Raw genomic sequence first — 14154 nt, 5'->3', positions numbered from 1 at the left:
ACAAACCTCCTATAGAATCCAACATGCCTCAGAAAACTCCTTACAACTTTCACACAATTTGGTGGTTGCAATTTTGCAATCACCTTCACCTTAGAAGCTTTTCCTGCTAACTTTTCAAGCATTCGATTAATAAAGGGAAAGGGAAAGTGGTCTTTTTGGGTGGCTTCATTAAGATTCCTATAGTCAATACACATTCGGCAGCCAACTATTTTTCTTAAAGCTATAAGCTCATTGTGCTCATTTTCCATCATAGTGGTGCCTTTCTTAGGGACACATTGAACAGGACTAACCCAACAACTTAATTACCTATCCTTTAACTACTTTCATTATGTTGGGATTTAGCCTTCTTTGAGGTAACCTTTTGGGTGGAAATCCATCTTTAGTGTTGATTTTGTGGGTGCCAAGAGTAGAGTCCAAACCCTTTATATCATGAATGTTCCATCCAAAGGCTTCCTTGTTGCCCTTTAGAACCCACAACAGTTTATCCTCTGTTTCATGTAAACCTACAACAATCACAACTGGAAGAGAAGATGGTGGGTTAAGAAAAACATATTTGAGATTGGAAGGGATGGGCTTCAACTCTACTTCAGGAAGTTCCTCAACAAAAGGCTTTGGCTTAAGGCCATTGCCATATTCCAACCTCTCAAAACTAAATGATTTAAGACTATAATAAGAGTGGAGAAACGAAAGTATCTCTTCCACTTCTAGGTCCAGCTCCCAGTCAAGATCCTCATTAGTAAGAATCCTCTCAAGAAGGTCGTACATCCCCACACGTGGGAATGCACCCTCCAACAAGCATCATTTATATCAATAGACTCTATAAAGCTACATGAAGCAAACGAGGAAGGTTGTTTCTAAGTATCAGATAAATTAAATACAACTTTGGCACCCCCTAATATTAAGGTGAGTCTACCAAGCCTAACATCAACAAGTAAATCACGAGTACTAAGAAAAGGTCGTTGCAATATGATAGGGGCATCTTCATCAGCCTCCAAATCTAAAATAACAAAATCAATCGAAAATATGAACTTGTCCACCTTAACCAACACATCCTCAATCGCCTCTCTAGAATAGACAACTGAAAGATCAACAAGGTGAATAAAGATGTTTGTAGGCTCTAAATCCGTTATGCCCAATTTCTTAAAGACAGGATAGGGCATCAAATTTATACCACCCCCCAAATCACATAAACATTTATCAAAATAAAATCCTTCTATCAAACAAGGAATAATGAATTTATCGAGGTCTTTCATCGTAGGGGGAAGTTTCCTAATGACCATAGCAGAACACTCATCATTGAAACCCACAGTGCCAAAATTTTCCAATTTTTCTTTGTTTGATAAAATTTCTTTTAAATGTTTTGCATAAGATGACATTTGTAAAATAGCCTCAACAAAATGGAGGTTGATGTGCAATTTCCTCATAACCTTAAGAGATTTCTTAAATTGCACATCCCGCTGGTCACTTTTAACTATATGAGGGAAGGTTAGACTTACTTGAAGAGATGTCAATATCTCCTTCTTCTTATCTCTTTCCTTCTTTGGCATTGAGTTCCTATAAGTAGGAACCTCAACCTTCTCTAGTGCTCGATTCTTTACAGTAAGGATGTCATTTGCAGCTTTTAGAGAAGAGTCTTCTTTCTCCTCAAAGTCCTCTTGAACTTTCTTGCTTCTGGTCATAACAACTTTGGCATTCTCTCTTAGGGTTTGGTCAAATTCTGAAGGAAGGTTGCCTAGTTGTCTTTGGGACCAAAGGGATTGTATGTTGGTAAGTTGAGACTCTACCAACTTCATTCTCTGATCACTTTAGGCAAAACCCACAGTGCCAAAATTTTCCAATTTTTCTTTGATTGATAAAATTTCTTTTAAATGCTTGGCATAAGATAACATTTGTAAAATAGCCTCAACAAAAAGGAGGTTGATGTGCAATTTCCTCATAACCTAAAGAAATTTCTTAAATTGAACATCTCGTTGGTCACTTTTAACTCTATGAGGGAAGGTTAAACATACTTAAAGAGATGTTAGTATCTCTTTCTTCTTATCCTTTTCCTTCTTTGGCATTGAGTTCCTATCAGTAGGAACATCAACCTTCTTTGGTACTCGATCCTTTACAGTAAGGATGTCATCTGCAGCTTTTAGAGAAAAGTCTTCTTTCTCCTTAGAGTCCTCTTGAACTCTTTTGCTTTTGGTCATAACAACTTCGGCATTCTCTCTTAGGGTTTGGTCATATTCTGAAGGGAGGTTGCCTAGTTGTCTTTGGGACAAAAGGGACTGTATGTTGGTAAGTTGAGACTCTACGAACTTCGTTCTCTGATCACTCTTGGTCATATATTGAAGCATGGTCTCTTAAAGAGTTGGTTATCTCTCCTCTTGTCTAGGCCTTTGATTTTTCATCGGTTGAGGCTTATATATCCCTTGATTCTGCTTGAAGCCTTGTCCTTGACTAAAGTTATTGGGGGTACTAATTATAAGAATTGTTCCTTCCCCAAATGAAGTTGATCTCATCCATGGCTACAACTAGCTCATCATCAACAGTGCATTCTCCTGGCCTATGCACAATCCCACATTTATCACATGAGTGTCTCAATCTTTAGTGTAAAGAGCTTGCATTTGTTTTCCTAATTCAATCTGGGAATCTTCATTCTCCACGTGGTTGACGTCTCTCTTCATAATCCTCTTATTCACTGAGTTGTTATACAGGTTAAAACACATATCTTCAATGATCTTGATGTCATCAGCAGGGGGTTTTAACATAAGGTTACTCCCACAGGCAACACCTAAATTTGTCCTATCGTGTAAGGACACTCTACCACAGAAGATGTGAACTAGCTTTTGTTGGGAGAATCCATGATGTGGGCAGCTTCTGATCATCTCTTGTAATCTCTCCTAGGATTCAAGTAGACTATCTTGTTTTCTTTACACAAAATTCCCAATGTCCCTTATGTACTAGTTTTTCTTCATAGGAGAGATACACTTCCTTAATAAGGTACTTGTGCATTGGTTCCATGTGGTGATAATGTTCTTTGGCAATGAACACAACCAATCGCATGCCTTCCTATTAAAAAAGAAGCGAAAGGCATAAAGTCTGATGTATTTAGTTGATACTTGATTTTTTTCATTGTGTTGGTCAACTTAATGAACTTCCTCAGGTGCTGCATAGGATCTTTAGGGGCAACACCACTAAATAGGTTGTTCTCCAACATTTGTAGGAACCCATGCTTGAAGTCAAAAGTGATTCCTTCTAGCATCTTGAGCAGTAAGATGGGATTGGTGTCTCGCAAGGTCGAGGTGAGGTAGTCTATAAAGGTCTGAGTCTGATTAGCTGTCATTGCTCATTCTCTCTCTTCACGGGCTTCTACATGAAGCTTTCAGATTAACTTGTTAATATCAGGTTCATATTGAAATGATGGGTTTTGGGACCTAGTTTGTATGTAGTAAACAACAAATGAAAAGATCAAATGCAATGAGAAATAAAAAAATCAAATAGAAATAAATAGCAGAAAATTAAGTAAATAATAAAAAATTTCTATAAACAAAATTGTTTGGTTTAACAAAATAAACTAGTTGGGAATTCTACAACTAGTCCCCGGTAACGACGCCAAAAACTTGATGCATAAAATATGTAACGCTCGCATAAGGGCAAGTGTACCCTACACAATAATAACAGTGGACTTGAAATTCCGGATATCGAATACAAAGGACCAATTGTATTTTCAATTAGTCAAGTTTATTAAACTAATAGTTGAGGTGATTAAAAAGTGGATGTAAATATTTTTATGGTTTTGGTTTTTAGAAGAAAACAAATAAACAATTGCAAAGAGAGGTTTTGAGTGATGTTAAGAATGACCAGGAGTTATAAATCACTAGTACCAATTTTCCCTAATCCCAATTCTAATAAAATTCCTTCCCCAGTTAATTATCGATTCCCAAAATCAACTAAGCCTATGATTAAGGTTAGAAGATGTTCTTTGCCTTAAATCAATACCCTAATGATCATAGATCTATCAATTTAAGCCAAAGGATAAAATCAATTCTATGAATGATTAATTAAAGATTAACTAATTTATCGGAGATTACCCAAACAATTTGATCATGCAATTTGGTGCAAAACATTCTCTACTTCCAGATGATCACTACTATGCAATTGATTAAATATTAGAATGGTCGGTTTCAAATAAACAATAAAAACAAGGAAGAGAATTAATTAACATTAAACAATGTTGAGTTTCATTAAAAACAAGGAGAGGAGTACATTTGGATAATTCCATCACAAGCCTCGGATTAAAGGGACTAGCTGCACATGATCAAAGCAAAACAAGCAATCTTATGTGAGATACACATAGACATACCAAAAGGTAGTAGCAATGATCAGGATCCATCCTAACGATGTTGTCCACACTTCAAATTACAAAGTTCTAAAAATATAAAAGTGAACCAAAGATCAAAATTACAAAGTCTAGAGACCTATATATAGTTTCCTAAAGATACTAGTCTGAAAAGGCGCACTACAACCATCGTAAATCCGCACGGTTGTGGTCAGAAGTGACATTGAAGCTCTGGGCCATTATGGATTGACTGTGGCCTTCTTGTTTGACCAGAACCCTCATGAATTGATCATGGTCATTGTCGAATCTTTGACGCTATTGATGGAGGGTTGTTGTTATTTTATTGTGGTCGTGTTGTCTACCATGGTCGTGATCAAGTGCGAGTCTCCAAATCTTCATAAAATCATGCAATTTCCAACTCTTTCATTCAATTAAGTGGTTTTACTTCCACAATACAAAACTAATGTCCAAACATGAGTTCTGTCAAGAAAATGCATACAAAATGGCACAACATCACACACAAAATACCACTCAGAAAGTAGTTCATCCCTTCTTTTAAATAATCTCAAGTATTTAGTTTAATAATTTTGACTATTTGGGAATATAAAACAAGACTTTTAGTCCACGGTTACTAATGCGTATGGTACATTTGCCCTTGTGCAGGCACTACTTTTATGCATCAAGTTTCTGATGCCATTGTTGGGATCTAGTTGCGGAAATTCTAGAGTAGTTTAATTTTGTTAAACCGGGTAGTTTTTGTAAAAGTTTTTCCATTATTTATTTAATTTTATATTATTTATATTTTTATTTCTCATTGAACTTGATCTTCTCCTCTGCTTTTTAGTGCATGCAAACCAAGTCTCAAAATCCAACACTACAGTATGAACCTGATATTAACAAGCTAATTCAGAGACTTCGTACAAAATTCTATAGAGAGAGTAATGACAGTTGATCTGACTCAGACCCTTATAAACTATCTCTCACCTACTCTGGGGATTGAATTTACTTTGAATAGAATTATAAAATTCAATCACTTTGATTTATAAATTCAATTGTTCACTCAATTTGGTTTAATATTTAAATTTAAAATGACTTAGATTGGTTCAATTTGTATTGTCTAACACTCTAAGAATTATAATGAAAATGTATCATAATTAAATTTATAGTCCATATATGTCTACATAATGGCAAACTTGTCTCTAAAATATTTTTATGATAGAATTTTAAGAGAAAATGGTGCCCGAATCAAAGATAAAGGAAATCTCTAAATTTAAAAATTACTAACCGAGGAATAACATTAATCTCACTCTAAAAAAACAACTTAAAGTTTGAATTTGTAATTTATCAAATTTGAAATTCTAGATTACTCCACTTAAATAATATTTTATAAATTTGAAGTTATCAAAATTAACTGGAGACAAACTGAGTTTATAAAGTAAAATTGTAATTGAGCTCTCAACCCATTAATTACTCACCATAGTTATACGAAATCGTTTTCAAAATTAAGGGGTATTGCGATTAGCACTACCTAAATTTTGTTATTGCGATTATCCATGTGGGGTGCTTTTTTGTGGTGTTTCAAAATTGCCCCTAGCATAAATCCTCGTTTTGTAAATGAGGGTGAAAAAAAAATTAACAATGAAATTATGAAGTATACAATGTAATTATGATTTCATTGTTAAATTCTTTTTTTCACCTTCATTTGTAAAAAGGAAACACATTTTCGTTCACATTGATAGTTACATGAAAGCATGTTTTCATTGTGCTATTTTTTTGCCAATCCCATTTGCGCAACGAAAACATGTTTTCGTTGTATAACTATCAATGTACAACAAAAACGTGTTTCCGTTGTTATATTTTTCTTATGCACTTTACAAAATGGAAACATGTTTCCATTGTATGCCTGCACAACGGAAGTATGTTTTCGTTTTGTAAATTTTTTTGCGAAAAAATAATGGAAACATTTTTCGTTGTTATTTTTTGTTTGTCAACCATAGTTAAATTGTTAAGTGCCTCATTAAATGACTTGCAATACAATATGCATGGCTTACAACAATTAACAAACTTTATATTCCACACTTACTGAATAAAACATTAGCTAGAGTTTTATCAAGTGTCAAATTGATACACATAATAATACTTAATACAAGAGGAGTTAACTAAAACAATTAATCCTCATTGATGTCTACTACATATTGAGATCCTACAGTTCAATGAAATATCAATGAGTTGAATTCTTGTATGCATTGCAAGTACAGTCTATACCAGACAACAAAATCATGACATGATTTTGTTGTGTGTGAAATTTCAGACAACAACAAAAGCATGATTCGATTGTGCATCAAAGTCGACACACAATAAAGTCATGATTCTATTGTGAGTTTTGGAAAATTAAATATTATATAGGTTGGGTGGTCTTAGGGAGATGAGAGAGAAGAGAAGATGTGGAGAAGTGAGGGAGGAAGGAAGAAGGGTTGGGTGTGTTGTGAAAGAGGAAGGAGGAAGTGAGAGAGGAAGGGAGAAGGGTTGGGGGTGTAGGAAAAAGGGAGAAGTATAGATTGGTCAAATTTCTAAGACTAGTAGTGTCAATAGAAATTTAGGTAGTGGGAATAGTTGTTTCCAAATTAAGAAGTGGTGGACTATTTGTATGAAAAGAACAATGTACAAGGCCCCCAACCCAATATTGATTATAGGACCAATTTGTTTAAACTTATTAGTTGAAATAAGTGTTTATTTTAATAAAAATAAGTAATTTTTTGTTTTTTAATGAGTTTGTCTAAAGGTTTTTGTTTGAAAAAAGAAACAGTTTTATACTTACATTAAGAAGTAAATCCTATATGCTTCTTTAAAAAGCGCTTATATAAAAAATATACTTATTTTAAAGTTATTTTTTTAAGATTAAACAAAATCACCCTAATCAAGAAAACAACCTAACTGGTTAAATAATATAACCGGTTATAAAACTGGTTATATAACAAACAAAAACCAATTATACTAAATTATAACCAGTTTTAGAAAACTAATTTTAGTTTTAGTTAAAATAATCATTTAAAATTTAATTATTTATTAGTTTTTGTTGTTGAAAAAACCAAACCATGAGCACCCCCTAACGATCTTAGAAGAGGAAGAGGAGAAACGGGTATGGAAGGAAGACAAAAACGGTATATATTCGATCAAATTGGCTTATCATGTTATAAAGGCGAACATAGGAGGAGCCAAAGATGTGTTATTCTTTGAGAAGATGTGGGTGAGAGTGAGAGGCATTCCCTTGAAGGTGTAATTTTTTTTGTGGTTAGCGGCTCTGCATAGAATACATTCTCTATAGAACCTAGCTTGGGATATAAGATATCATGGAAAATCTGAAATCTATCTTGAGATGGTGAGATATTACGAGTTTGTTTAAATTTAAAAAAATAACTTTAAAATAAATGTTTTTTATATAAATATTTTTTTAATAAGGAGATAAGATTTGTTTCATCCATAAGTCCCTCAAAACATTTTGCAGTTCAAGAGAGATTTTACTTCCTGCACCTCCCTTTTTGCTTCATGCACCCCAAATTTAAAATATCCCTAAATTACCCTTCTCACATTATAACTTTCCTTTTCCTCAACTTATTTCTCCTAAACTACCTCCCATGCTTACTCCCAGGTTCTTTCCACACGCCATATATACTATTCATTCTTTTCGATATTTACAAGTTTTTTTTGGATTATGCATTCCAAAAGAGGATTTATGGCAAAAAAAAAACCTTGGAATAGGCAATTTGAAAGCCTATTTGCACTGACGGTGCAACTAAACTTTCGAATTGTCTACTCTAAAAATATATTGGGAAAAAAAAAAAGAACTAAAATACTCATTCTAGAATGCATTCAAATGTATGTTGCAGATTATGTTTTTCAGAATGTATTTAAATGTGATGTTTTGTATATTACAAAATGCCACGATTCTCATCCCCACGATCACAATTAGGATGATGTTATAGCCTTATTCAATCTCATGGAGGGTTCCAAAATCAAACTTGTTGAATGGGAGGAAGACCATGTAAGATATTCTAGCGACAGCACAACAGGCAAAGAGCGTGGTGGGGATGATTGACATCATCTTCCCCACGTCAAGTTGGAGAAAGGCCACGTCGATCACAGTACACGTTATCATTGGGTTCAAAGGGTGCAATTGCTGCTCTATCAGAAACCTCTGCTACCATATTGTCGCTTCATCAAAAACCTACTCCAATCAACGCAAATGTGCAAGCCTAAGATCGTGAAGGATGTGCGAGTCCGGGATCCTTTCACAAATCCTTCCATAGTGTGGCTCATCCCCAACCCTAATTTTGCAACAACAGCGTGGTCCCAAGAATGGTTGAAGCAATGCAGGGGTATTCTTGACCGTTTGGATTTTTTGGGAGGTGATAAAAGCCTCCAAAGAGTTTATTAGCTCTAGAGGTCGGAACCAATGGCTTATAGTTTGGTTCGCAGTGGAAGTATATATGGCTGGCCCGAAAGTTGCTCACATTCAGAGACTCAAGAAGAGATGTTGATGAGGTAGCAAAAAGAGTGAAGATTTATCTTGCATAAAGATGTAGGAGATTATCATGCATACCTTATGCAAGGCAGGGCTGGAGATTATCAATAAATTTCTAATTTGCATATATAATTTTTAAAGTACTAAAATAAAATTTGTTTAAAAACTAATTTAAAGAAAACATTTTAAAAGACGAACATATTCAAATCTAAAATACTTCTAAAACTTTGTTAAAAGTCTTATATCAAGTACCATAATTTTTTTTTATAAAGTCTTATTTTCATAAGATAGGAGGAAATTTTTGCAGTACTATGACAGTAACATTTACTTAACAGGACAGAAAACATGCAAAATATATTTAGGAAAGTCTATGACACATTTGACAAAGTCTAATGGAGATGAAAAAAAACAAAAAAAAACCACGAAATCAGTGTTCTTCCTTCAGAACCTCAGGGAAGAAAATTCCCACGATGTTCTATTGGTATAAACTTCAATTCGCTTGACAGAGTAGCAACAAGTTGCCACTAACCAATAACAGTGTGTTCCCTTCTTTTATGCTGAACTGCAGCAAGGGATTATAGCACCGCTTATGATTTTGGATGGTTTCATACTTCAAAAGTATTTCTTTTCATAAGAAACCAGCCCATGAACTCCACCTTCAACCTGTGCTGCTCCACTCCGGACCTGGGAAGAGCAAACCAAATATTAAGAACATAATCGAGTAACACCACATTCTCGAGATGGAAAGTTTTTTTGAGCAATAATTTGGTTCTCTAAAAATTATGAATGACATAAATCTGATCCTTGAATGACATTGCTTTTTACATCAGAATAAACCAGAAAGCTATTGTTACTAGGGCTGCCATCATTCAATGATCAGTTTTTTGTTTGAGGACCAAATTGGGAGTTTACTCAAATGTCATGTCAAATGCACTTTAAACGAAATACTCCTATCAAGCAAAGTTACATGCATGCAAAACAGTCATGGCTTGTAAACATAGTAAACTCAGGTGATTTAAAATTTTACCAGAACACTCACCCAAATGAAGCAAAAGCAAAACAAGGTACTTTTCATCTTTTGTTTTTAAAATCAAGAAGTATTTAGGATCATACAGGCAAACACAGATTTATTTTTTAGTCCTGAATTGCTTTGGATTAATCATACCCGGCAAAGACAAGCTTAATAAACTGCTGCAGTGATTTCTTTTACTCCTTTTCTTGTTTTTCTGGTTTAAGAATGCAACGGCAAACAAAAGGGTTTTATTTTTACACAACTGCATTATCCTAGCTTTTTCACATGGTGAAAATAAAAAACTACTGAACAAAGCCAAATAGATGGGTGCGACAGGAAATAGGCAGACCCTCAACAAATAGCACCACCTTTTTTGATTGTGCAAATGATAAAAACTTCATTAATAGCCAGAGCAAGACATAAATAACTAGAAGAGTGGCTCAACAGTACCTCCAGTCTTAACTCCCTGGATCTTAGAAGGTCATGAGCAGACTGTAGAGAGGAGGCACCGATATCCTGAAACCCTTGCCTGACTGCTTGCAAGGTGTATGGTATGAAATTCAAGACAGAACCCTTATCTTTAACAGCTCCAACAACCCCCTGAGCAATTTTTAGCTTTGCTGTATCACCCAAGTACCTTGCATCACTCCCTTTAGTCATAGCTTCTAGGGAACCCATTCCTCTATACTTTTTGACACGTTGACCATTCTGGTGCAGAAAAAGGTAGTTAGTATTGCATATTAATATATTATTACCATATTTATTCTTGTTTGAGCATGAGCAGGCAAGAACAATTTAGTGAAACTAAGAAAGGAAAGAAAATAATATCAAAAAGTGAAAGTGAGAGAGAGAGAAGCATATTTTCATAAATGTAATAATATTAACATATAGTTCCTAGAGGAACAACAAAAATATTATCTAATTAGTCATGAATACAACATGTAAAACAGTCAGTTATTTACTTATTTGTTCAAATGGCCAAAAGCCAATAATAACAAAACAATGCAATCTTTTCATTTCTAACTAATGAGGTTTCCAATTTTCATCACAATAACTCACTTTTAACTACAGACATTACACAATCTTCCATGTTCTCTACTTCTAAAGAGATTTTCTTTGCAACACTATACTACAATATAAACTTTTACACAAATAAATAGGAAATCACAATTTATACAAGATTCCATCAGGCCATAATCATACCTGATATACATAAGCCCCAGGAGCCTCAAGGCTACCAGCCAAGAAGCTTCCCATCATAACAGTTGACGCTCCCAATGACAAAGCCTTAACAATATGACCAGAGTTCGAGATGCCACCATCAGCAATCACAGGAACACCACTTTTATAAGCAATGGATGAGACCTTGTAAACAGCAGTTGCCTGAAAAGCATAACTCCATAGTCAATATTAAGAATTAAAGCATTGAGTACAAGTTGGAATCAATTTTTACGCAAGAATATGACTGCGGAGAGCTGAAATTCCACAAAACTAGAAATTTAAAGCACAATATTTAAAGCCTACATGCACTTATGGTACTAAAAGAAAAAGAAAAAAAACTCTTTTGCATTCAATATGTAAATTTCATTGTCTAAAGCCAACTGTACCGAAAAGTTCAAATTTTAGGCACTAAGACCCACTGATCTAAAAAGCCTACGTTAAATAAGATTGGGGAATTTTTTTTATTTCTTTTGAATAAATAATAACAAAACACTAACTTACTTTCACATCATTTCCTGTTTTCAAACATCTTTACAAGTAACAGTTAAAATAGCTTCACAAATATTCCAAAAGGGGAAATTTTTTTTTCAAAAAGTAGCACACAGCAAGCATTTCCTTTAACTAAAAAGTCCTTTAGGGAACACCAAGGATCAGGCATGCCACACAAGCCCCATCAAGCGGGTAAGGTGGTAACCATAGACAGCTAGCCTCCTGACAAAGGATCATTGACAAAACTCATAGATTCAGCAAAAACTCATCCCAACACGAAGACAAACACAACAAACCAAGGTTTTAAAAAACCACCATTGATCATGATTTTATCTGTTAAGGTTTTTGGAGTCTCAGGGACCGCAATTGCAGTCACATCATCTCCATTTGTCTGCAATTTCCTAAACCACAACTGTGATCACAAATTAAGACCTAAGAACAAACCACACATCTAAATTCAATACTAAGGGCAACAAAGATCAAAACAGTAATCAATCAATCAACAAATCAAATATACCTGACCACGGCCCACAGCACAAACCTCCTGAGTAGTACAAATGGACCCAGACCCCATTCCAACCCTCAACCCATCAACCCCAGCCTGAATCAGATTCTCAGCCTGGTACATAGTCACAACATTCCCCCCAATCACATCAAGCTCAGGGTACACCCTCTTCACATACTTCACCATCTCCAACTGATAAATTGAGTTCCCTTGAGAACTATCCAACACCACAACATTCAACCCAGCCTTCACCAAATGCTCCAACCTCTCCTTATCGTCCTCCCTCGTCCCCACCGCAGCCCCCACCATAAACTCCCCGTCCGCCCCCACTGTAGCCGGCGCCACCAGCTTTGGGTATCCCCTAACCCTCTCCACCTCCTCCCTCACCACCAAATCAACCACCTCACCATCCCTCTCCAAAGCCACAGCACCACTTTTCTCACTCTCCATAATTTCATTAATTTTATTTAGGTCGGCGTTCCATGGCGCCGGCTTGGGAGGTGGCGCCATGTAGTCCCCAACTCTCAAGCCCTTGTCGGTTTGATTCGTCCAGTCGCTCCTCGCGACATAGCCGAGGAGTTTCCCGGCGGAGGTGCCAGTGTCGGTGACGAGTAGGAAGGGGGAGGCCCCGAAGGCGTCGTCGTGCTCGACCACGGCGGAGGGAGCGGCGAAGGCGGGGTCGGAGAGGATGGGGACGCGGCGGGACTTCGCTCTGCGGAGGATGGCCGCCTGGACGGCGGCGGGGACGTTGGAGTGGACGACGGCGATGCCGCCGAGGGAGGCCATGGCGGCGGCCATGGCGGACTCCGACACGGTGTCCATAGGAGAGGCCACAAACGGCACGGCGAGGGGGAGACGGCGCGTGAGGCGCGTGGAGAGGTCCACGGCGTCGGCGGCGAAGTCGATGTAGTGGGGGAGGAAGATGACGTCATCGTAGGTGTAGGAGAAGCCCTGCGTGAAGAGCTTCTCGGCGGTGAAACCGTCCTCGATCGGCGGCGTAGTGAAGTCCATTGCGGTGGCCGGAGAAGGGAAAGAGGGTTCAGCTAGGGTTTCGCGGTTTCAGAGTATTTAAAAAAAATAAAAAGAAAAAGACAATATTGGTAATTAATACTACTATTTATGGTTTTTTGGTTTACTTGAAATTTACTGTTCTAGAAAAAAAAAAATGGGAAACGCAGCAGTGCTGAATTAGTCAGAGGGATAAGTTCGTGAAGACCATGCTGGATTTTATAGCCAATGAAGTCGAACGAGATAAGTTTAAAATATTCTTTTTAATTTAATTAAACTACATAGAACATTCTCATCCAATGCGTCAATTTGTTTAAATTAAAAAAAAAAAACTAATTTTAAAATAAATGATCTTTATATATGTATTTTTTAAGAAGTATATAAGTTTTATTTTTAAAATAAACAGAAAATTATTTTTTTAAGTAAAAGTAGTTTAGATATAACAAAAAAATAAAAAGTTGTTTATTTTATTAAAATGATTGTTTATTTCAATAAATAAGTTTAAATAAATTTGGTTTACTTAATTATTTATTTTTACATTTGTGTCATCTTTTCATTTTAATCTATTCAGAAGAAAAAAAATCTTTTCATTTTAACCGTATGTCTAAATATTCGGGCTTTGGTTGCTTTTTATATCACCAAAAAGTTAACAAGACTAAAATATAGAATACAGAGACTAAAATGAGTGATTTTTGGTATAAAGAGTAAAAATAAAATTGACGTCGATTCAGAGAGCAACTATGAATTATTTTCTCATATTTTAATAAAATATTGTAATTAAACATGAAGAAAATAAATTTTTATTTAGCATTTTGTTAAATACATGCAGAAAAAATAATATGTAAATATTTATACATATATATTTAATTTTTATTTCATCTCTTTTTTTATAACTATTTTTTATCACATTGCTTAATGCTTATTATATTTAACTTTCTTTTTCTTTCACTTCAAATTACTCTAAAATAGAGTGGTTCTTAATTATTGGATAAAATAGGTTTCAATATGTAGGAAACAGAAATTAACATCGAATTTGAGATATTTAGATGGTAAGAAAACATTTTTTTAGCCTT

At 35.4% G+C, this 14154-nt stretch overlaps 2 protein-coding genes across 2 annotated transcripts; both read right to left on the bottom strand.

Moving 5' to 3' along the window:
- Positions 1 to 854: 854 nt before the first annotated feature.
- Positions 855 to 1793, bottom strand: LOC100806726 (uncharacterized). The gene has a single exon (XM_006598583.1). The coding sequence runs from the start codon at positions 1791 to 1793 to the stop codon at positions 855 to 857; it is 939 nt and encodes a 312-aa protein (XP_006598646.1).
- A 7324-nt stretch (positions 1794 to 9117) lies between these two features.
- IMPDH1 (inosine monophosphate dehydrogenase) lies at positions 9118 to 13250 on the bottom strand. Its single transcript, NM_001249198.1, is given in 4 exon segments — positions 9118 to 9530; positions 10309 to 10566; positions 11062 to 11241; positions 12086 to 13250. Coding segments are annotated over 4 exon segments (1509 nt in total). The 5' UTR covers positions 13085 to 13250; the 3' UTR covers positions 9118 to 9458.
- Between the last annotated feature and the right edge of the window lie 904 nt (positions 13251 to 14154).

This window comes from Glycine max, chromosome 15 (assembly GCF_000004515.6).
Source record: "Glycine max cultivar Williams 82 chromosome 15, Glycine_max_v4.0, whole genome shotgun sequence".
NCBI lineage: Eukaryota > Viridiplantae > Streptophyta > Magnoliopsida > Fabales > Fabaceae > Glycine > Glycine max.
The sequence above is the reverse complement of the archived record's forward strand: the minus strand, read 5'-3'. Positions and strand labels throughout refer to the sequence as shown.